Source organism: Crotalus tigris, unplaced genomic scaffold (genome assembly GCF_016545835.1).
Source record: "Crotalus tigris isolate CLP2741 ecotype Arizona unplaced genomic scaffold, ASM1654583v1 scf7180000018940.2059657, whole genome shotgun sequence".
NCBI classification, from domain to species: Eukaryota; Metazoa; Chordata; class Lepidosauria; order Squamata; family Viperidae; genus Crotalus; species Crotalus tigris.
The window spans coordinates 948366-974158 of record NW_024097284.1 but is presented as its reverse complement, the minus strand read 5'-3'; the positions used below and the strand labels follow the sequence as shown (position 1 = coordinate 974158).

Here is a 25793-nt window from a genome sequence, read left to right as displayed (position 1 = left end):
CCACAAGAGTGGGGGGGGGGGGTGTTATATTCATTCTCAGTCCAGTCACATAGCATAAATCCTCTCCTAGTTGCTGTGTAAAGCACAGAATGTTATTGGTGGAGAGAGACACTGGCAGTTGCTCAGTTCAAATGTCACTACAATGAATAAATCTTTGCAACTGCACCTTCCTTGAGAAATGGTTATCCTGCTTTTTTTTTAACATCTCATTAAGCTAGAGCTCATCTTCCTTTGTTGCTTACAGCTCCCACCATTAGGAAGTTTTGCCTAATGTGTAACTGTGTCTCTGTTATTTTCATATCTGTGTTCTATTTCTGCTGTTTAAAATAATTTTAGAGTAGCCTATTAAATATTCAAAGATATATGTTTTCCAGACTCCTTACCCTTTCTCTTCTCAGACTGACAATCTTAAAATATAGTCAATATCTGGAAATATCTTTTCTTGAAGAGAAACTGATGGATCCACTGTTGCTGATGTTTGAAGATGCTATGCACTTCAACAAAAACAATCCAGAAGATCCAGGCTTTCAATTTACTCATCGACCATTTTACTTACTTGGTAGAATAAAACAATTAATTAATTCCTCTATTAAATAAAGCACCTAGAAACAATAAGACCAAGTAATAGGCCAAACAAAAGATAAAACAATTATAGAGTTCTGTTAAAATAGGTTTCTGCTGGGCATCCTGAGAATTGCTGTTTCATTGTTGTGCTTTCCAAATTAAAAAAAGAGCTGTATCTTTTGAAAACACCAATTAATCATGGCATATTGTCCATTATATTGGATCTTTTCTTAGGAACTAATACAAGGAAAAGAGATTTCCTGCTGTAAATATTATGAGTATACACATTCCATGTTTGTATATATATCTGGAATTTGAGGTAAATTCTTCCCAACATGTTAAAAATAGAAGAAGGTGTGTTCACACTTTTATCAATGCTTCTAAGGCTTTTGAGAACAATAAATATACTTCTGAGTTTTCCACAAGAACAAGTAAGAGATGGGGCATATTGCTGTCAGGAATATGAGTCACCATCTGTCTGGAGAATATCCTATGATCACTCTATAAAATAAACCTAGAATTATTTAAACAATGCCATGGTTGGCAATGAACCATCTAATAAAAAGTGAGTATTTGAAGAATGGGACATGTGCACTAAATAATGCAGATAATTCCAAAGTTACAGTTCATAACCTCCAGTATTTATTTTGGGCTGAAGCACAGCATGAATATAGTTTTCTCTTTTGGTTTGCTTTCTGCATTACAAGGAGTTTTCAATTTACAATCATTCATTTAGCAACCATTTGAAGTTTTAGTGGCACTTTAAAAAATGACATGACTGGTCTTCACTTTAATGACCATCATAGAATTCCCAGAATGATGTGATCAAAATTTAGGTGCTTGGCAACTGACATGTATTTACAATGTTTGCAGCATCCCCAGATCATGTTATCACCTTTGCAATCTTCCCAGCAGGCTTTTGACAGGCAAAGTCAGTGGGAAAAGCCAGATTTGCATAAGGACTACAGGAATCACTTAAGAACTGCAGAGATTCACTAACTGTGGCAAAAAGGTTGCATGACTCACTTAACAATAAGCTTGTCTAGCAGTGGAAATTCGGTCCATATGGGGGCCATAAATCAAGGAATACCTTTCTATAGGTCTTAAGGGCCATAGATCGTAAAAGAGATGGCAGGGATTACAGGTCTGGAAGAAATTAAAATAACTCTTTATCATTTTTCAATTTAGGGACCAATCTTTGGAATGAATTGTTATTGGCAACTGACAATCTTATCTAGGATTAAAATGCTTCCTCCCCTCTCTCCCCATAAATACAGAAGGCTATATTCTTATTCTGCTACACTAGAAGCAGTGGACAACAGTTTTCTAACTCTCTTGAGTTCCAGCCAAAATGTATCTGATTTTAATTTCCAAAGGTCCTAGTCAACATGGTTAAACAGCTTGAAGGATTATGGGAATTGAAGTACATCTGGAGAGAAAAGTTTGGGGAAAAAACTGGCATGCCGAATAAAATTAAATAAAGCAACAACAAATTTAAAACAGGTGTAAAGTGTCATGCTCTTTTTTACATGTACAAACAATCTACATTTTTCTGTGCAAACTTTACGTAGATAATGTTTGCAACATTTTCTGATCAGGGAATCAAACTGCAAAATTTGGAGGTGTACAAAAATGAAAATATATCTGCAAGCCAGTCTATATATTATTTTAGGAAGTGAAAATTGGGTCAGTTTGTTATGTTATGATTGAATTTTGCGTTCCAACTCTGTGGGTGCCTTCAGGATAGCAGTAACACTGAATGAAACAAGATGATTAAAAGGCAGATTCTTCAAATGTCCTGAAACCACTGATATTTTTAAAACTTCTCTTATGCTTTTTCTATGAACTCTAATTAGCTGTCTTGCTTGGGTTCGTTTCTGGGAGAAAAAGAAGAAAAGGAAAGAAAAGGGAGGGAGGGAGGGGGAGAGAGAGAGAGAGAGAGAGAGAGAGAGAGAGAGAGAGAGAGATTCAGTAAATGTCCTTACTCTTTCGGTAAAAAGCTCATCACAATTTAATGAGGTAAACCTGGTAAAGGGTTAGAAATTTATTACTGTTGGTTTGTTTCATGATAAGGTAGCTTTTGTTCTGTCAGAACACTTTAAAAAGGGACCACTTTCTCCTCAGCTATCCCAAAATCACAGATGTGTGTTTGCTTTTTACAATGTTCAGGAATCCTTGTTACAAGAGCTCCTTTCTTTTCTTGAGATCACCCACACGTAGCCTGATGGATTCAAGATCCCTCTGGTCTCAAGGAAAGAAAAAAAAAAGATAATAGCTGCCCCACCCAATTCAGTGGAGATGATCTAATACTGGAAGAATTGGCAACTTAAATGTTGCTATAGAAACCCTGACCAAGTGGTTACAGAATCTTAATTTGCAGATAAAAGAGGAAAACTACACTGGTCTGTAAGGACCAGTTGAGCAACACTAGTGACATTTTGGAAGAATCCTAATTGTTCAGCTGTGGATTTTGGAACATTATGCAGAATTTTTCTCTATTTAAAAGATCATACATGGAAAAGCAAATCTAAGCAAAGCCAAGAAAGGAAAATCTTGCATGTGCAATTATATATGAGTAATTATTTCATGGGAGCAAACAACGTACACTGTCAGTGCTCCTGTTCATGCCCTTTGACATTGATAGGATTGATGTAGGGTGCAAGTAGGCTTTTTAGAGCAGGGGTTCCCAGGCCCAGCCTAGTACTGGGTTGTGGCCTCTTTAGAACTGGGCCATGCCAGTAGCTGGCTGGCACATGAACACACATGCACATATGCAGCTTGACTTGCACAACTGGCAGGCTGGCGCACACACGCACCTGTGCTGCTCAACTTACACGAGCGGCAGGCTTATTCCCCTCTCCTCCTCCCCCCCTCTGCCCCGGCCTGGCAACCAAGCTGTAAAGGTTGAGGACCAAGGACTTAGATGTAGTCCTTGACTTACAACCATTCCTTTAGCAGCCATTTGGAGTTACAGTGCATTAAAAAAAAAAGACCAGTTCTAGCATACATGACTGTCACAGTATCCCCTGGGTCATATGATCAGAATTTGGGCACTTGGCAATTGGCATGCGTTTATGACAGTTGCAGTGTGTTGGAGGTTACACGATTGTCATTTGTGACCTTCCCAGGGGCTTCCAACAAAGCCAATGAGGGAAGGTGGATTCACTTAATGACTCTGTGATTCACTTAACAATTGCAGTAATTCATTTAACAATCATGGCAAAAATTGAAAAATCAAGTGTGACTTAATAACCACCTTGTTCAGCAGTGGAAATTCTGGTTCCAGTTGTGTCATAAGTCAAAGACTACCACTTTTGCTCTATTGCAGGGGTCTTCAAACTTGGCCCTTTTATGACTTGTGGATTTCAATTCCCAGAATTCCTGGCTGAGGAATTGAAGTCCACAAGTCATAAAAGGGCCAGGTTTGAAGACTCCTGCTCTATTGCATTATTGTCCATACAATAATGTCCAGGTAAGAATGCCTGATAAGGGTCTAGACAACATTCAAATTTAAGAACCTTAGCACAAGTAATTGGAAAGAGATCCCAAACCAAAGAAAGATAAGCAGTATATTACCCATTCTTCCTTGAAGCTGTTAAGAGTTTTAAACTATAGTTTGATTGATGGCTTACATATTAGAAACTAAAACCACTAAATTCAGTGGGCTACATTGTATAATCCCAGCTGGTCTTTATAACTGGATAATTTACTAGATTCAATGAGAAATGTTGAAAGATGTGTTGTTATATAAGCCATACAGCTTTTTGGATTTGAATTCCAAATGCTGCTTTGAGATGCACTGTGGAGCTCCAGTCTAATTCCTTGTACTCCTGTAGAAAAGTTATAAATCTGAAAAATAAATAAAACTCTCAGAATTGTTAGCCAGCAGTGCTAGGGGATGAGGAATTCTTGCCTCACACACTTTGAAGGGCACTGAATTGAGTGTTGCTACCTGACAGCATTTCTAAAGTATCTTCCAAGGATAGGAAACCTAATGGTTTCCAGATTTTTTTAAATGGCAATACAGTACATCTAAGGTCTTCCCGTTTGATATAGCATTTGATTTGATGGAGGTTGAAGTTCAATGGACCACCAGATTGCCTGTTCTAGTGTCTGGATCAGTCACAGATTATCAAAGCCTTTGAACTTCCTTCTCTGTTCCTTTGCCCAAGTTCCACTTGTCATCAAGGTCAAACTTAATCACTTTGCAGTTATGTTCTCTGCTGCTTCTCTGAAGTTTTCTGTACAGATTAAGAAATGCTTTTTGATGGTAATGTCTTTGATTTGTAATGGAGAGCTGTGATGCATCTAGGATCCAAAGATTGTTAAGTGTCTTGAAAATTGCCCAGTAAAGTAAGCAATGTTTAATGAGAATCAGGAAGATAGTGAGCTGAAGCAGAGATAACATTAGAGATACAAACTGCTCGCTAAACTTTATTTTGAACGGAAAACATGTATATGAGCTGTCCAGCAATTTGAAAAAAGAGTTCCATGTTTATTTTACCTCTTGAAACATAGTAGAATAACATCTCTTTTGTTCTTTATTAAGCATTAAAGAGAAGGAAAGGGAGAATAGAAGCCAAAGAGAAATGGGAAAATCAACAAGACTTGAGTGATTTAAGGGTGTTCTCTAAATCACTTTTGTTTAGTGCAAAATATGTACTGTAATAATAATAATAATAGTGGCAGTGCCTGGAGACAGCAGAATAGACGAGAAAGAACTGGAGAAGATAACAAAATACAAAGACCTACAAATAGAAATAGAAAGACTGTGGCAAAAGCAAACAAGGGTAGTACCAATAGTAATAGGCTCCTTGGGTGCAATCCAAAACAACTGGAGCACCACTTGAACACCTTTGGCATTGGCAAATTCGCTATTGGTCAATTGCAAAAGGCGGACTTACTAGGAATTGCTTCCATCCTGCGACAATACCTGTAATACCATCAAACATCCACATCTGCCTATCCCAGGTCCTGGGTAAGGACTCGATAGGTAGACAAAATGTCAAATCCAGTCTGAACATCTGGCTGACTGTGTGATGATCCATAATAATAATAATAATAATAATAATAACAACAATAATAGCAGAACTAAAAGCAATGGATAGGAAGACCAGAAAAATAATGACAGTGAATCATGCCCTTCATCCACGCAGTGACATTGACAGACTTTATTTACCAAGGCAAATAGGTGGGCGTGGAATGATACAAGTACATCAGATGGTTGAAGAAGAAAAAATGGCTTTGGAAGAATATCTGAAGAACAATGATGAAGATGCACTGAAATTAGTATATCAGGAAGGCTTACTAACTACTGGAGAGACCAACTGGCCTACAAGAAAGACCAAATGAAGAACAGAATAGAGGCATGGGAAGACAAAGCACTACATGGCCAATACATTAAAAAAAAATAGCTGGGAAAGCAGATAATAACAAGACCTGGCAATGGCTAAAAGCAGGAAAATTGAAGAAAGAGACCGAGGGACTAATTCTGGCTGCACAAGACCAAGCCTTAAGGACAAATGCATACAAAGTCAAAATTGAGAAGACAGCAACAGACAGTAAGTTCCGCCTATGCAAAGAAGCTGAAGAAACAGTGGACCACTTGGTAAGCTGTTGCAAGAAGATTGCACAGACTGACTACAAGCAGCGGCATGACAAAGTAGCAACAATGGTGCATTGGAAGATCTGCAAAAAATATCAGTTGCCTGTAAGCAAAAACTGGTGGGATCATAAAATAGAGAACGTCATAGAAAATGATAAAATTAAACTGCTCTGGGACTTCAGAATTCAAACAGACAAGCACCTGCAACATAACACCCCAGACTTAAAAATTGTCGATCAGAAAGACAAAAAAGTCTGGATAGTGGACGTGCAGTGCCTGGAGACAGCGGAATAGACAAGAAAGAACTGGAGAAGATAACAAAATACAAAGACCTACAAATAGAAATAGAAAGACTGTGGCAAAAGCAAACAAGGGTAGTACCAATAGTAATAGGCTCCTTGGGTGCAATCCCAAAACAACTGGAGCACCACTTGAACACCATTGGCATTGACAAATTCGCTATTAGTCAATTGCAAAGGCGGCCTTACTAGGAACTGCTTCCATCCTGCGACGATACCTGTAATACCATCAAACATACACATCTGCCTATCCCAGGTCCTGGGTAAGGACTCGATAGGTAGACAAAATGCCAAATCCAGTCTGAACATCTGGCTGACTGTGCGATGATCCAATAATAATAATAATAATAATAATAATAATAATAATAATAGAGTTGGATGGGACCTTTGAGATCTTCTAGTCCAACCCCTGCTCAGGCATGAAACTTTAAACCATTTCAGACAAATGGCTGTCCAGTCTCTTCTTTAAAACTTCCAATGTTGGAGCATTCACAACTTCTGGAGGCAGGTTGTTCCACTGATTAATTGTTCTGTCAGGAAATTTCTTCTTAGTTCTACATTGCTTCTCTCCTTGATTAGTTTCCATCCATTGCTTCTTGTCCTGCCTTCAGGTGCTTTGGAGAATAGCTTGAATCCCTCTTCTTTGCAGCAACCCCTAAGATATTGGAACACTGCTATCATGTCACTCCTAGTCCTTCTCTACATTAAACTACACAATTTAAGCAAGTTATAGTTTCCTGTGCACCAAGATATCAAAATCTGCAAGATGATGGATATGTTATCCCAATCAAAGCCCTGCCCCCTTTATATAGCCATAGGGCATTGTTTCATATCCAAAAGAGACAGATATTCAATTGCAGTGAAACCCCACCATCTTGCTGTTTTTGATTGCTATCCAAAGATGTTAACTGGATTTTATTGCATTGAGTGAATAATTCTTGCATCAATAGTTTTATTTTGGAATGTGATTTGTCAGTGATTTTCATAAAATGTAGTTTTGTTTTTTTTAAAAAAAAGAGAAAAAAAATGAATTGGGATTTGGGGATTAAAAGGGGACAGACAAGATGGGGAAAACAGGGAAAAAAGAAATTAGAACTGTCGTAAATCAGAAATATAGAGAGACGGTCAGGAGGCATAATTATATATTTTCATTTCTTTTTTTTAAATTTCTCTCTTCTATTTTGTTTCTTGTTTCCTGTCTTTCTTAGTCTTATACTGAAAAATTCTAATTAAAAATGTTCAAAAATAGCTTTGATTTCTGAATCATAGTTTTTTACAACTCTTTCATTTCTGTGGGAGAAAATTTTTATTCCTGCTGTCCTTGATTGACTGGTCTATCCTACCTGAATTTATGAGGCTTATTTTAGAGTGGATGTGTACAGGATTATACTTTTACTTTTTAATTCATTTATAATTCTTCCTACATTTGCATAGCTTTAGCTATACTGGAGAATGAATATCGGATGAAAATTTCTCCTGAATTTTTCATAGAAATGGCTCTCTTGGATCTGTCAGTGAAAGATTTGATGAGTTCTAGGTTATAGCCAATATATTAAAGTTGTTGAAAGCTAAATATGATAAAACATAAAAGTGCACTATTTTCAGAGTCCTAAAAGGGAAAGAAGAAGAATTGATCAAGCAGTCAGTACAAACTAACAAATCACAATATATGTTTCTACTATTCCAGTTCTTTTTTGCTCATACTAATGGTAAAATTCTACATTCTGTTTTTGCAGAATGACCAATCTATGGAAGATACTCGTATCATAGGAGGAGATGATTTTCCAAAATTGGCTGGAAAGGTTTGTACACATTTTAATAGAAACATTTCTTTTGTTCTTAAAGGAGTTTGAGTTTTAAAAACTGCTTATTTAACCTTGAAACTAAATTTTGAATATGGGAACGTATAAATGATTATTTATAAATACCGGTAATCCTTGTTCAGTGACTGCTCATTCAGTGACCATTCAAAGTTACAATGGCACTGAAGGGAGACACTTATAGACATTCCTTGTCAGTGTAGCCATCGCAGTATCCCTGCAGTCACATCATCACAATTCAGGCACTTGGCAACCAACATGCATTTACGACATTTTCAGTATCTCTCAGTCAGATCATCATGCTTGTGATCTTCACTACCAGTTTCTGCAAGCAAAGTCAGTGAGGAAGCTGGCAGGAGATCACAAATGGTGATCTTGTGGTACTGCATTTAACGACCACAAGGATTCATTTCATGATCACCACTGGAACTATCATAAGTCCATGCAATCATATGACATTGTACTTTATGTCTGCATCACTTAGTGATGGAATTGCTGGCCCCTATTGCTATTATTAAGCAAGGAACATCTAATAAATTACCAATACTGATAGGTTTTGTAATGCTCTAAGTCAAATATCCTTCTGGGACTCTTGCAACCCCCATCATTCCCACAGCATGCCCACTATGAATCCAGTTAAAAATATAAAGATGTATGTGATTATATTTGAATGCCATGATAAATTATATATTATTTTTTTCCTAAATCCACCAGATGTGTTGAACGTGGTTTCATAATTGCTTTTGTTTTGCTGGCAGGGAATTACAAAACCTGGAAAACTTGTGTTTGGGAAGGCTGATTTCTTACAATGAGTACAAGCCTAAGTAACCTATCTTGGACATGCATATTTCCCTACCAACCCAGCACAACTTAACTATGGTTTACAAAACCATTCAGTGCCTAAACTGTGGTTAACTTTATCTAAAACAAGTTAGCTTCATATCTCATGGCCCTGGTAACATTAAATACAATTTGTCAGATTTCAACAATATGATTAATTACAGTTTATCAGAAATGGAAACAATTGTTAGAACATGATTGAAAAAGGATGCACGTGAGACTAAACCTTGTGTAACTTGTCTCTGTAATTATGAACAATAACTTATTGTGATGTTTGAAAACAGCTATTATCTGTTTGGCTTCACAATGTATCATTACATTGGTTTTGGCAGTAGTTCTCCGTTTACACATCTTGCCAGTTGATGGTGTCTTGGGCAAGTTAGCAACAAGCAAAGCTACTTGCTGGGTTAATACATTGTGCTAAGCTACTGTGGTGTCCATGTTGTTGGATGAATGTGGCATGACTATGCAGCCATTGTAATTTCTAAACTTTGAATTATAGCTTAGAGCTATGTATCTACCAGCTCAGACTTGCAGGCAAAGTAGCCATGGTTTTTGTGGCCTATATCCAGTTTGTTTTCTGTCTTGAACTGTTCTTGCCTGCTGCATCTGTGAATTGACTAGAGGTTTCAACAACTTCAACAACCCCTCCCCATACACAGACAGTGCATGTGTGTGTGTATGTGCGCGTGTGCCCACCTGTACACATTTATTGACTGATTGATTGATCAATAAAACTTCTAAACAGTCCATTTCCTTCTTGGAGGAGCTCTGGGCAATGTACAATTTAATCAAAATAATAAAACATTAAAAATTGAATAAGTCAGGATTAATTTTAACATTTTTAAAAAATGTAAAATAACTTTATAAAATTACAAAAATTCAAGAATTCCAAGATGGGGAGATTAGGAGTTCTTAATACAGGTGGCAGGGGTTCTTATGTGGCCTATCAGTGCCCCCCCCACAAGGCTACACAGCCATGTTTTGACCCCTTTGCGGAAGGCCGCGAGATTAGGAACTTTCCTCAATTCTGAGGGCAAGATGTTTCACAAAGCAGGTACAATAGCAGAAAAATCTTTCTTCCTTGACTCCGCCAGTCAATTTTTTTGACCCTACCTAATCAAGTGGGACAGACTAATGTGATGAGGCAAGCCCTTCTGTAGGTAGCCTGGCTTCATAGGTAATACCAAACACCTTAAACTGGAATTAAAAGCAAACTGGAACCCAGTGAAGTTCGCGGAGCAGAAATATTATATGTGCCTTTTCTGGGTACCCATTATAGCTCATACGGCTGCATTCTGCTTCCAGATACTTTTCAAAGATGTGTAAATATATTGTATGTGTGTGTGATATGTATACATTATAAACATGTATATTGTTAGATTTCGTTCCATTCATTAAATCAGTAATCTATGGTTTCAAAAAGTGGTTGCTAACAAAATTCATAGTTTATTCATTGTTATTCATTGAGCCTCTTTTGTGCTTCATGCTAAACCAAATATTAAATACTGCTTTTGGTTTCCAGAATCATCAAAATAGGCAGTAAATTACAGAACTTTTCAATAATTTTGGTTATTATAAGTATTCCATTTCTAGCATCTGAAATCTGGAGAACAAGCTGTGTTTCTTTTTCCACTATATTTGGACATAATGATTTGGCAAGGAGAGGAGAGTGGGGGATGGGAACTTTGTTAAAATACAAGATTGAGATGTGCAGATGACACATGTGAGGATGTAACTGTGTAGTCACATATAGTTGATTATTCCATAATGTACGATGTTGTTTTTTATATCATTGCATTTTGTTACAGATGTACTCCAGGGCTGAGCTGTGCAAAAAAATTGAAATTTACTTCACTGGGCTCAGAACATTGGGATCATAACCAAGTTTGGTCTAGTGGTTAAAGCATCTCCCTGTTCCCCTTGTTTGAGTTTGGGTCAATTACCAATTACTAAGAGATTGTGAGTTCAAGTTCCTTCATAGGCATGAAAGCTGGTTAAGCAATTTTGGGCTAGTCATTATCTCTCAGCCCACCTATCTCACAGGATTGTTATGAGAAAAATAGGAGGTAGGAGTATTGTATGTGTTTTTTGCCTTGAGTAATTTGCAAAAATAATAAGGCAGAACACATCAAACTTCAGGGTAAATTTAGGGAGGATTATAGCACAAATAATTTATCTCAAAAGTATAATTCTGTGATAATATCATGACTTTTAACTTGTTAAATATTTCATTTCATTTTCATTTCTTTTAATGAAATAATTGATTGTATTATATTACATTTTCCTTCACCAAAATCTCACTCAGATTTTCAGTTACTGAAAAAATACGAGATGAATTTATAATTTATTCAGCAAAGTTGCCACTGACAATTATATATAAAAGAAAAGCTTATATATAATTTTTTTTATCATTTTCTGTTCTGCTAATATATCCAAAACAATTTTTAAAGTAGCTTGATTGCTTGATTATGTATTCCTTTAGCTGACTGTTCAAGAAGAAAATTGTTATAATTTAAATGTTCTTTTCTAGCTTTTAAAAAAGTGATATTTGACATTGATTAGTGCCCAATCCTCTACACTTAAAATTTGTTAATAATTTCAGACAAGCGTTTAAAGGATTGCAGTGGGTATCAACCTATCATATTTTGTTCATCAGGATTGGCTATTGATAAATATATAAGATTGCTATCTTTATCGATTTAACTGATTTACAGAGTGATCCTAAAAATATTTCTTCCAAGTGTGTTTAATGGTGCTTATTCCCATGTAAAAACCTCGCCCTAAAACTGTAATCCTCTGTAAATCATTTTCTTATTAAAATATTGATTGGTTAAATTCAAAATTGATCACAGGAAAGAATTTGTGCATATATTATCTGATAATTTAATTCTAGAATCAAGATTGCAATTTCTAGGAATGTTTTGTGATCGTGCTTTCATCTGAAGTCAATGGCTGCATCCTTGGTTCATTCTGTAACATTGTAAGATGTGTGTTATTGTACATTTTTGTACAAAACCACAAAATAAGATTTCTTTGAATAGCACAAGCATATGAAACAAATACATATTTTACCATCCAACCATCCAGGTGCTTTCATTGGTCAAGGATGAATCTGTTCTTTATCACTAATATGTTATGGCTTCTGCTTTCCTTTCTAATAATATTATACATTCCTCACAAAGATTATAGAAGTGAACCAAAAAATATTTTCAGTTTGACATACAGCAGCCTTATCTGTCAAAAACAAAGTGGTTCATAAACAGTACATATTTTACTTTCATTGTTGCTTACAGATGGTCCATATCAATCTAGTTAAGATTAAGAAATGCGCAGACATTTTTCAGGGTATTATTTTAAATTTATTTTGCAGAAGTAAGCTTACAAATCACCTATTGAGATATATTAAACAGAGAAATTAAATATTAACTCCTAGTTTACCTCTTCTTATGCTTGAATCGTTGATTTTGTGGGAGAAAGAAAGATTGTTGGTCTTCAGGTAATCAAGACCAGTCTTTCACAAATTGGTGAGCAGGATTCAGATCCAAAGCAGACAAGAGTGGTTTGGAAACTAAATCCTATGTTCATCTTCTTAGATGAGTACTTTCCATAACTACTTACTACAGCAGCCAACTCTTTGGGAAACAGGAAAATAAAAGCATGTCATTTTTGGATTGTGCTGAAAAGGGTCCTTTACTGTGTTTCCCATGAGTTTGCCAACTATTTTCACGAAATAATAGGATACTTAGTGGTTGAAGAAGTGGTCAGGGTTGGTTCTTAGTCTATTTCTATTTGCCAAAAGGAGAGTCAAAATTCCATTATGTTACTGATGAGTTTTATCTATCTTCAGAAAAGTATAACCTGAAGTATTTGGCTCTTTTCTTCTTTTACAGCCCCTAGAGGTGCCTCCAACAAATCCCTAAAAATAGGAAGTGCAGCTTCCTGCTGTTTTAGGTAGGAAACCAAAAAAACAAATTCCCAAATGGGCTAATATTGTTTTTAGAAATTCCTCTTTAAAAACAGAAGATCCTGTCCCTGCCATTATATATGGAACAATCTCAACCATTTCGGATCATTTTCACTCCTGCCGTAGTTCTCATTATTCTCCAAAATCTAGAAACCCCAATTAAAGTCATTCATCTCTGATCCACTCTGTTTAGCACAGGTCTCTTTTCTTTACCTAAAGCAAAGTGCAAATTTGCTTGGGAAATGGGAATGGAAAAGAATGTAACTCATTCCTCCTGTGCTGTTTTCATTCAAAAACTCTCCTGAAGACATGCATTGGCTCAAGCCCCACAGTTTTGTGAAGGAAAAAATGTTCTATGTCAAGCACAGTAATTGAAACATTCTGCCAAAATATTTTGAACTTTACAATTGTTTCTCCATTTTAGTTCCTTCTGTTCAGTTTGCCTCATAAGGGCAAAAATAATTGGGCTTTAGTGACAACTTTAAATTAGAATGGGAATCCTGCATCTTGGAGTCCCCTTGAAGACATCGGTCTTATTTTATATGACACTAATTTCATGAAATTCACAACAACAGGTTAGCCTAAGTAGAAATACAAAGGAGAGAGAAACTAGGAAAGCATAAAGTGCTAAACAACCCGGTAGTGATCCAAACTATATCCTGGTTAGACTTTAACTCCACCTGCCATTACTTTTGACTTTTGCAGTAAGTATGAAATGATATTCCCCCAGCAGTCTATCTGACTCCCACCCATCCATGTTCCAGAAATCTTTAAAAAATTGCTGTTCCCCCAGGCCTCAGGTAGAATATGTCCGACCTACATTAGCTTTATTGCAAAATCTTGCAATTCTGAAAGCACCTCTACCTTCCTTTTACTTTCCAGAAAACTGGTGTGTGTGTGGGTGCTTTCTGGAATGTTTTCAATGGCCTTTGTCCTTCTGTGGGTGAAATATATTCATGACCATTGTCTGGCCTATGGCTCTTCCTCTTTGTCCCTTAAGATCATAGTTTAGAACAGTGTTTCCCAAACTTGACAATTTTAAGGCATGAGGACTTCAACTCCCAGAATTCCACAGCCAGCAACGCTGGATGTGGAATTCTGGGAGTTGAAGTCCACATGCCTTAAAATTGTCAAGTTTGGGAAACACTGGTTTAGAACAAGGGTCCTCAACCTTGGCAACTTTAAGACTTGTGGACTGCAACTCCCAGAATTCTGGGAGCTTGAAGTTCACAAGTCTTAAAGTTGCCAAGGTTGAGGACCCCTGGTTTAGAAGAAGCTTCTCAGGTGAAGTGAAACATTTTCAAAGAAAAATACGAAGAAAATTCAGTTGCCTTTTGGGGAAAAAAAAGCACCTTTGGGACAATCATGACCTGGATGATTGAGTATCTTCATAGACCCTCAGTTTTGTTTTCTGTCGTAGGTGATGTGTTTCACTGGCTGCTGGACACTTTGTAAATTGTTTTCTAGTTTTACTATAAATTAGATCCTCTAAATTTCATACATAAATAAAAATAAATTCAATGGTTCACCACTGAAAAATGGTTCCTGGCCTCAGTTTTGGACCCACTGTCTGCAATGCCTTTACCTGGGTCTCCTTTATCCATTTTAACTACACTTTATACTCCAACTATCTTTAAACAAGACCAAACTAACTTATGGGATGTTCTACCATGAGATGTCATGATGGCTTTAAAGGGAGACAAGTCATATCCATAGATTGTGCATCAGTTCATGGAAGATCAGGCTGTTACCTTTGACTTGTGAGATTCCCAGATGTACCTAGTTGGCCATTGTGTGGCTTATATGAACAATATTTCAGGATAACTCTTCTATATTTATATATAACGATTCAATCAGAATAGAACTGGAAGGGACCTTGGAAGTTTTTTAGTCCTACTTTCAGTTCAAGCAGGAGACCCTATACCAGTGGTTCTCAACCTTTTTAATGCCGTGACTCCCCAACCGGTCGGTCGTAAGTCGAGGACTACTCAACCGGTCGTAAGTCGAGGACTACTCAACTGGTGCAGCACCGTTTGCAGAATGGTACTTTTGGCAGGCTCAGCAGGGCAGAGACAGCCTGGATAATTCCTGTTGGCTTTTGAAAGCCAATAGAATTAGACTCTATTCAAGAGAGTCTATTCTATTGACTTTCAAAAGCCAATAGAATAAAAGGGAGTAGCACAGCTAAGGAAAAGGGGGGGAAAATGGTGGATTGTGTTGTTTGGCGACCCCCATGAAATGGTCGTTCGACCCCAAATGGGGTCCCGACCCACAGGTTGAGAACCACTGCCCTATACCATTTCAGATAGGTGGCTGTCCAGTTTTTTCTTAAAAACCTCCAGTGATAAAGCACCTACAGCTTCTGAAGGCAAGCTGTTTCACTGGTTAATTGTCGTCATTGTTAGGAAGTTTCTCCTTAATTCCAGGTTGCTTCTCTCCTTGATTAGTTTCCATCTATTGTTTCTGGTCTTGCTTTGAAAAATGCCACACTTCTTTGTGGCAGCCTCTGAAATACTGCTATCATGTCACCCCTAGTCCTTCTTTTCTCTAAACCAGCCATGCCCATTTCTTGCAACCCTTCTTCATATGTTTTAGTCCCCAGGCCTTTAATCACTGTAGTTCAGTGGTGGCGAACCTATGGTATGCATGCCAGAGGCGGCACTCAGGGCCCTCTCTGTGGGCACGCATGCCACCACTGCCAGTAGCTTGCGCAGGTCCATTAGGCCGCCGCTGCTGCCCAGAGCGGCAGCCCCACCAGGCACAAAGGAAGTGAAGCAGCCAGTTAGCAAGCTCGAGTAGAGGTGGTAGAGCACGCCCACGCCCAGCAAGCCAAAGGCCACCCCGAGCAGGGAAAGCTGGATCCCCATAGATGCCATAGCCCGCCAGTCCCAGCCAGAATTGCATGCCTCCCCCCATCTATGCTGGGCTTCCTGCCCACCACCCCACCTGCCAGAGACCCCCTGGATCTCCCCCAACCCTGTCCAGCCCCCACAGACTTCCCCCCATGAGCAATATCGAGGTGGCCATGCCCACCCCAGCCATGCCACCCAGTTTGCCAAGACAACCGCAGCCACGCCCACCCAGTGGGCTACGCCCCCATGCCCCCCCCTTGAGGGCACCACTACCTTGATGTGGCCATGGCACTTTGCGATAAATAAGTGGGTTTTGGGTAGTGATTTGGGCACTCGGTCTCTAAATGGTTCGCCATCAGTGCCCTAGTTGCTCTTCTCTGCACCTTTTCCAAAGTCTCAACATCTTTTTTGTAATGTGGTGACCAAGACTAAATGCAGTATTCCAGGTGTGGCCTTACTAAGGTTTTTTAAAGAGGTACTAATACTTCACGTGATTTTGATTCTATGCCTCTGTTCATACAACCAAGGATTATATTAATGGTTTTGGCTGTGCCGCACACTGCTCACTCATATTTAAATGATTGTCTACTAGGATTCCAAGGTCCCTCTCACAGATACTGTTTTTGAGCCAGGTTTCGCCTAATCTGTACTTGTACCTTTGTTTTTTCCATGTTTTTTCGTTTTTACTTGTACCTTTGCCTAAGTGTAAAACCTTGCTTTTTTCCACATTAAATTTCATTTTGATGGGTATGGCCCATTGATCAAGTCTTTCAAGATCTCTTTGGATTCTGACCTTATCTTGTGGGATGTTGGTTAGCTTAGTGTCATATGCAAATTTGATGAGTTTCCCTTCTATTACCTCATCTAAGTCATTTATGAAGATATTGAAGAGTACTGGACCTAAAACAGAATCTTGTGGTATCCCACTGCTTACTTCCCTCCATGTAGATGTAGTACCATTAAGAAATACTCGTTGAGTATGGTCTGTCAGCCAGTTACAAATCTATCTGGTGGTGATGCTGTCTATCCCACATTTTTCTAGCTTATCAAGAAGTAGGCTATGATCTACTTTGTCAAATGCCTCCCTGAAATCCAAGCATACTATTAGCATTTTGCTGTCCTACTAATTTAGTCATTTTGTCAAAGAATGAAATCAAATGATTTTTCAAAGAAGTGCCAAGTTCTGCTGAATTGTAAACACCGCTCTTTAGTCTACCTTCTTACCTGAAATGTAGTTGTTGTTGGCTTTCTTTACTAAGAAGACAGGAGAGTAGGGACTCAAGTTCTGCTTTTCTAAACAACTGCATCTCAGGACATATGAATGATCAAGTGATAAAGATCAGTCCTTGGCCAAAACTTCCTTTTCTTTTGCAAAGGAAGCTTTCAATCTAAATCTCAACAAAGAACCTAGAAATGCTGCCAACTTACACACTTGTTAGAAAACCCAAATTCTTCTGCTTCTTTACAGTTCTCCAAGACAAAGAGGCTGGAGCTATGATTCGCTGCCTAGTATTGAAATTCCCAGTTCCATGTTCAGCTGTTTTTGCTACCATGCAGCAAGCAGCTACTTGCTTGCAAATGTCATTAACATATTTACTTGTTTTAGTTTAGGAGAGAAGATGACTGAGTTTATTTTGAAGCAGAATAAAAGTGGGGCCTATTAGAAAAAGGAAAATTGGTTTGTGCATAATTGGCAGGATCCACCTTTCAACCTTCAGAATGGAACATCTACTTTCTAGCTCATTGTTAACAACATGTAAATTGCTAGGTTTTATTGTGCTGTCACGATTGGACTGGCTGTTCTAGTTCCAGAGATTTTGTTGTTAGAGCTTTACAAAACTGACCTTACAAATAGTTTTGAACTAGGAGAAAACTGACTATAGTTTTCTTTTTCTTTGTTTGTCAATTGATTTTTACCTCCTCGCAAGAATGTTTGAAGTTTGAAGCTTTTCTTGGCAAGGAGGGTATAGAATTTTGCTACTAATGGCCTATTTAAAAACAAAACACTGCCATTGTCATGAGTTAGGACTTTACAACAATGTGATATCTGATAGTTATTTCAAAGAAATTGGTGTGTATTTGAATGGCCAGCCTATGATTTACAAACTGATTTTCAAAACAGAGTATACAGCTGATTAACCTCTAGATAATTTGCTGTCTGATAGGGAAAGTTTTTCTTCCTTTTCTAGTCCCTATGTGATACCTTTTTTTTTTAAAGGATGATGCTGTATTTTGTACACTGTATTTTTCAAACAATCTCAAAATAACTTGAGATTACCGTATTTTCCAGCGTATAAGATGATTTTCTAAAATATTCAAATCTTCTCCAAAGTCAGGGGTCATCTTATACGCCGAGTCATCTTATATGCTGGAAAATACCATATTCTCCGGCGTATAAGACGACTTTCTAACCATGCAAATCTTCTCCGAAGTTGGGGGTCGTCTTATACGCCGAGTCGTCTTATACGCCAGAAAATACAGTAATTTCTGGAAAGTCTATAACAATGAGATATGGAGGCATTGATATAGATTGGGACCTTTCCTTCCAAAAACAGGGGGCACAAACAGTTGTAGGAAGGCTGATGCCTTAGCTGGTAGTAATGATGTCACTACATTGCAAGAGGTTATAGATTTGAAGTCTATAAGCTATAAGTTACTCTCAAGCTGCTCTACTGAATGATATGTGTAAATCATTTTCTTGAGACCGTTTAGGAAGCAAGCAGTTCTTTCCTTTAATGGTTTTTCTCTTCTGGCTTTCAAAAAAGGGAGCTTACATGGGACCTTACTGGCAAATCAGTCTTCAGTCCCCATTAGCAATGTAAGCTTGATGCTGCTGCTAATTTGCAACAATGTATGTGAAATATGAACTAATTAGAAAAGGTTGGAATTGTGATGATAGTAAAATATAGATAGTTTTGGAGAGGATGGGTAGTCCTCAACTTACGACCACAATTAAGCCCAAAATTTCTGTTGCTAAGTGAGACATTAGTTAAGTGAGTTTTGTCCCATTTTATGACTTTTCTTGCTACTGTTGTTATGAGAATCACTGCAGCTGTTAAGTTAGTAACGGTTGTTAAGTGAATCTGGTTTCCCTATTGACTTAGCTTGTCAGAAGGTGGCAAAAAGTGATCACATGACGCCAGGCACTGCAACCGTCATAAATATGAGTCAGTTGCCAAGTGTCCAGACTTTCATCATGTGGCCTTGGGGATGCTGGAATGGTTGTAAGTGTGAAAAATGGTCATGTCACTTTTTTCAGTGATGTTGTAACTTAGAATGATCACTAAGTGAACTGTAGTAAGTCGAGGACTATCTGTAGTATTTGCTAGCACACGTTTTCAGATATATTCAAGTGCTTATATTAATATCAACTTGATTTAGCTTAGCCTTCAAGAAAGCCCAGTAAATGTTCCTAAAATAGCATTTTGGTAGTTATCGAGTGCACATCTGGATTTTGTACAAAGCAAGATTTTGAAAATATACAGTCAATCAAGATTACCCATTAGAGTCCTGTGTAAACCAAATTAAATTATTTTAATAAAATCTTCAGGCCTTTTTTCCCACATGTATCTAATCAATGCACAAAAATCCAATGGCAACATATTCTTTTTTCGACTATATCTCTTTATGTCGTCTCCAGGTTATCAACAAGAGAAGCTTAAGTTATCTTTAGCTATAGCAGTGTTAAAATAGTCTTATCCCTCTTATTCCAGTGCAGTCCAAGGACAGACAAGATATAAGAAACCTGTTAGGCTTTGGATAGAAGTCAAGCAATCACAATGGCTTGAAACAGGCAATAGAACCAGGATAAGGATCAGAAGCAGAGACAGTAAATATCTTGCTACTATAGTTTTCTGCTGATTCAAGGATTGGTGGAGAACATTTCAGTTTAACAATGAAGAAATGCCCATCAGATGCATCTTCTCAAATACCTAATTCACCTATCAAGTTAGATGTAAATATCTTTCTCAGTTGCTTTTGACTAAGAATTATCCATTTTTCAGGAGATTTTTTTATGATAGGAAAGCATTGTTAAGAAAATTACTCAGTGACAACTTCATTTGTGTCCTGTGATGTAGTAACTTATTTATGAATTGCTATTGAGTTTAGCTGATTTGATCTTCAATATTGTCCACCTGTAAAATATGGGTTATCTTGTTAATATTTTAATCTTTTATATAAAAGAGTTTTATAACTTATATGTAAAGAAAGTGGACTTAAGCAGAGCAAGCATTCCAGTAAACAGAGGCTAGCCATGATAAAAGGGTAGAGAACCAGAAAGCAATTATGTGGTTGATATGCTAAACAAATGAAGCTTGTTCTCAATTACTTTAACTAAATGTTTTTCTCCTTATTCTGCAGAATGTGCTTATTGTGGAGGTAAGTTCATATATTTGTTTATGGCAAGAGCAATTTGCATGGATTTATTATATTCTATTTAGAGAAATGCCAGTAATTTTTGAATGCCTGGCTAAATGCCAAGCAATAATAAAAATTGATAATTTAACAGAAAGTATTATAGAATATTGGTGAATCATCTATTTAAAATTCTAGATTTAAAAAGTTATTGGAAGAGTAGGCCTTTGTTTTTTATAAACAAAATATCATTGACTTATTTTTAAAAATTAGCAATATGTTTTATGTGTTTATTGTTAATATAATCTAACTTTTAAAATATTAATATACAGCATTTTATGTTGTTTTGTTAACATTCTTTATACATTTTACAAAGGATATCATTGGAACTGGAAGAACTATGAAAGCACTCCTTAACAGTATTAAAAAATATAAACCCAGAATGGTTAAGGTAGCAAGGTAAGTGTCCATTTGTAAAAGAATATATTTAGGTTTAATTCAGTCTGATGCCAAGTCAAAATTTCCTTAACTTTGATTTGTTAGTTAAATTCAAAAGTAGTATCAAACTACAGTTCACCAACCATTTTGCCGGTATTAATATTTGGTGCTAAACCAAAAGCTGAACAACCATATTAGAGTTATAATGTTTCTTTGAATGGGCAGAGGCTCTCCAATGATCTTCAAATGCTAATTACTCCTTTTAACTGGACATTGCACAGTTGGAATTTATAATGTCCATACTTCAAGTTGAAATAAGGCAGGGTGGCCATTCATTATGGGCCATGGTTCACTTTAGTGAATCTTGACTTGTATGGGACAAATTATTTGAAACTTTTTTAAATCATGGAAACATTTTGTTCTTCATTTAATTGCAGCTTGTTGGTGAAAAGAACAGCTCTACCAGATGGATTCAGGCCTGACTGTAAGTCCCCTTCTATGAGTTACTTCATAGTCAAGGATATTCAAGAAAGCTTCCATTCTCAAATTAAATAAGATACCTAGGCATTAGGATGCTCTTCAAAAATGTTATTAAGAATGGACCAATTGTGAAAGTGCCCTATGAAACACAATACTCAACTTAAGTGTTTTCTTTCCTTTTTCTGCATGTATTAGGATCCTTCGCTTGTTCACCTCTAATAAATTAGAATGATAAACCCTAAACAAAAAAAAAGTACCAGATATAATTTCCTGGTCAGTTAGCTGCTCCTGTTGACAGAAATTAAAAAGCAAGAGTTATAAAAGAGGAAGCATCAGTGTATATTTGTTTGTTCTTGATATAGCCATCAAAAATCTCTGCCTTGTCTAGTAACTGCATGTGTGAATTATAGTTCCCTGTGTAGTCTCAAACTGCCTAATCAGTCTGTCATTCCCAAGAACGTTAAGTATTCATTCAAGTTCATTACACCACTTTCAAGACTATATTATATAAGGCGTTAAAAAAGCTTATGATCATTAACTCTCAGTGTGTTAATCATGTCACATACTTGTCATAGTTTGCTTAACCATAATTTGTGTAATTGTAATTAATTGGCTATACAGAAATTCATGTTTTATTCTCTAAATGAGAAATAAAGATCACAAAATGGTTTAGCACAGTACATGAACTAGGTTTGAGATTTCAAGCATTATCATAATCCAAAGATATCTAAACAGCAACCAAGTAGAGAATGTAATAAAACTTGGCTTCTCTAGCAAGTGACAAAACCTACCTTGTGATGTAAACTGTATCACGATGCAAGTATGAAAATGACTGAGTTTGTGTTATGATGTCATAGCATATAATTTGTCTTTTGATAAATGTTTAATGGATGCCTATGAGCTTCAGCTGTTGTTATTAAAAGGTGATAGAAAAATATAACAGGAGAAATCTGATTGGATAAAATAAAGTTAAGAATATTTCAGATTTTCTTTCTTTTTCTGAGTCAAAACCAAGAGGATCGCTTTGGGACAGCTTCGTTGTTAGTTGCGAAGTCATATCCGACCCATCGCGACCCCATGGACAACATTCCTCCAGGCCTTCCTGTCCTCTACCATATTCTGGAGTCCATTTAAACTCATGCCTACTGCTTCAGTGACTCCATCCACCTTATTCTCTGTCATCCCGTTCTTCTATTGACCTCAATCTTTCCCAGTATTAGGCTCCTCTCCAGTGAGTCCTTCCTTCTCATTAGGTGGCCAAAGTGTTTAAGTTTCAACTTCAGGATTTGGCCTTCTAAAGAGCAGTCAGAGATGATCTCTTCTAGGACTGACCGGCTTGATCGCCTTCAGTTCAGGGGACTCTAGCACCATAGTTCAAAGGCCTTATGTGATCTAATTGGATACTAATAGTCAACTCTGATTTAAGGGATCAGCTGTAAAGTATTCTTGCTCTCTTCAGACTTAGCTGGAATTTGGCTTATAAAGACATTTTTCAGGTTACTGAACTATGATTTAAAGAAAAAAAGGAAAATGACCTCAGTTTATCATTTTAACAATATATCCTTTTTTTTCTTTTTCTTCCTCCTATGTTAGATTATGGATTTGAAATTCCAGATTTATTTGTGGTGGGTTATGCCTTAGACTACAATGAGTACTTCAGAGACCTAAATGTAAGTTTCAACATTCTCAATTCCCTGAAATAAGCTTTAAAAAAAAAAAAAACAATCAAACATAGTAATATGCAAAGTGCTTCTGTGACAGGATGTTAACAGAAGGGGAAAAGAAGAGCAGGGTGCAAATTAGAGTTGATAGAATGTATGGTCTGACTGCAAAGACTCAGTTTTTGACATCTTCCAATAGATTGACGAAATGTGTTGTCTGAAATCCTAGAGAATTTGTGCTTGTCAGTGTAGATATGAGATTCAGGGCTCATTGAGGCCCATCAAAGCCTTGATTATAACCTGTAGAAACTCTTTACACAGTAGTGTTTAATGTGGCAGTAGGGGTAATTATTATATTTTTAAAAAGTAACCATATTTAACTATATATAAAACTGGTCTGTCCCTACCTAATTTTTTGTTGGACCCTGCTGGCATCTGGGAAGGTTCTGAAGCATGCTACTCAAAAGTCAAATATATGCAGCCCAATGTAGAAATAATAGACTATATAAGCCAGTGGCCCAAATGGTATATTGAACTTCCTACGTTTCCTGTACTTTGCCTTTTTCTAAGGAATGTTGTGCAGAGTTGGTTGTATAAATGCTTTTGCCTTCAGTGAATGACGATGTTAAACTTCTGTTGTTTCAGCACTTATGTGTTATCAATAACCACGGCAAAGCAAAATACAGAATCTAAAGAATAATCATCTTTGACTGGAACATTTGTGGTCCTCATGATCGTCTCCATTAGAACATACCAACTCATCTCATTCAGGCTGGACTACACATGGCAATTCCCCAGGAAAGATCATCTTGGACTTTGATACAGTTAGACTCCTTTATTTCCTTCAGACTAGAGGTGAAAGGAAACTTGGTTATTAATTTTTGCACCCAGCTTTGCCCAACCTTATCATGCCAGATTTGTTGGGATTAAATTCCCATTGTTTGTAACCACCAAGTTCTCTTACCCTGTGTAACAAGTGCCTTTAAAAATGTGTGTTGAGCACAACTGCACAATGATCAGTGGGCTCTGTGGAGCTATTATAACAATTATTACATTTTAATGGTGCAGTTTGTTAGATCATTTTTTAAAGACAGTGTTATAGTGCCTTTACTTAAGCTCTTTTTAATGGAATTTGTATACATAATTGTTACAATTTCCTTTTTATGACTATCATTGTTGAGATATTTATTCTCACCCATTATTTAAAAATCAAAGGAGCAAAGACCTCAAACTAAATGATTCTCCCTTAACTCAATAGTTCTTTGTAGAACCCCTGAGATAATTTAGGCTGGTCAAGAATGGCTTGAGCCAATGTTTGAATTCATAAAAGCAAACAGACTGCATTGTGGTTTAAACATTGTGTTTTATACATCATTGCTTTTGTTTTAGTAAAATGTGTGAACCAGCTCATTATAGCATGTTCAGCAAAACATAGTTTTAAACCATACTATGGCTTGCAGGTAGGGAGGAAATGCCATAATTAAGCAAACAATTATCTTCTTGTTTAAAGTCCAGTATTATGTACACTATGCTTCAAAACTAATTTAGGATTTGAAATATTAGAAGTCCTCGTCTTATATTCTAACCCAGGGGAATTCAGAAGAGGGCAATTTGTCACCCTTTATTTGTTTTCGGCAGCTTCTTGCTTTCTAAGGTTGAGGGGAATTGAAATTCAGTATCTGGAGGGTAGGGACAATGGCCTACGCTTCATCTGATCTTAGTGTCATGCTGTCCTTGTTCATTTGTTTGTTCTTCTGCTTCTTATATCTCCACAAAATTTGTTCCAATGCCACTTTCTTTGTTTAGAGCTACAACTCCTGTTCAGGGAGTACAAGGATTAATTTTGAATCATTGGAATAATATAAGCAAGTGTATTAGCACATTAGCAAATAGAATTTGCATAAGTTAAAATTCATTATACTGTTACTGCTTTTATGAAATATATCTGCAGTGTCTAATTATGTATTGAGCCTTTCCCAAATAAGCATTGTCCAGATGTATTGGGACTGCAAATCTCAGAATTCATCTTGTAGGAATTCTAAGAACCAGGCTCTGGCAGTTGGCTTGGATCCCCAATAGGGCATCCCATTCTGGAAAAGGCTAGTAGATTTGGAGAAGATTCTACCTTCACCCTGTTTAACACATTGGTCCTTCTTATCCAGTTTGTTGTTAATTTTAATGCTTTAACATTTAATGCTCAATGTTTTATATTTTTGACCTTCTAATTATTTTATACTGCTATTATAATACTCTAAGCCGCCCAAAATCACTTGATAGTCAGATGGGCAGCATAAAATTTTAATAAATAAATAACCACACTAACACATCTAGGGATATAAGATGCGGGAAAGCCAATGAATGGAATCTTCCGCTATCCTATAATAATCATTGAAGTCATCTTTGATTTCTGGCCCAGATTTTTTAATTTATAACCTTATTTTAGGTTATAGTTCAAAGCATCCCAGTCAATTTATGGTGGAAGTATTGGTCCAACAATATTTGGATTGATTGGACATGCCTGTTTTTCAAGGTTCTACTACAATCTTGTAAGCCTCTTAGTGCCTTCCTTTGAGCTATACTTCCTTTGTAAAAAACTATTTAGGCATTAAAGTGCATTGAACTCTTACAACATGATAACTTGTTTTCCTTTCATCTCATTCCTTGTGAATGGTCCTTTTTCATATATTTCTTGTATATATAAAGCTAGAAGTGTAACTTTCTTAAAAGTAGATCTTATTAACACAGTGGAACTAAAAACCTCATTTAACACAGTGGAGTTTGAATAAATATGCTGGAAAATTGTTTTCTGTAAATCAAAAAAGTTTTCCCATTTTCAGAGGTTGAAAACTAGACTTTTCCTCTTCTATGTTTGGTAAGAATACCTATGTTAGGGAGAGAAATATGACTATAT

At 36.8% G+C, this 25793-nt stretch overlaps 1 protein-coding gene across 2 annotated transcripts in view; it reads left to right on the top strand.

The window, feature by feature from the left end:
* PRTFDC1 (phosphoribosyl transferase domain containing 1) overlaps nt 1–25508 on the top strand; it is a 55560-nt gene extending 30052 nt beyond the window's left edge. For both annotated transcript variants that reach the window (XM_039357665.1, XM_039357666.1), the window contains exons 4-9: nt 8205–8270; nt 20310–20327; nt 20680–20762; nt 21179–21225; nt 22815–22891; nt 23528–25508. In XM_039357665.1, coding sequence (XP_039213599.1) covers nt 8205–8270; nt 20310–20327; nt 20680–20762; nt 21179–21225; nt 22815–22891; nt 23528–23575 — 339 coding nt within the window. In that variant the 3' untranslated portion in view covers nt 23576–25508. The remainder of the gene's footprint in view (nt 1–8204; nt 8271–20309; nt 20328–20679; nt 20763–21178; nt 21226–22814; nt 22892–23527) is intronic.
* Nucleotides 25509–25793: the final 285 nt, after the last annotated feature.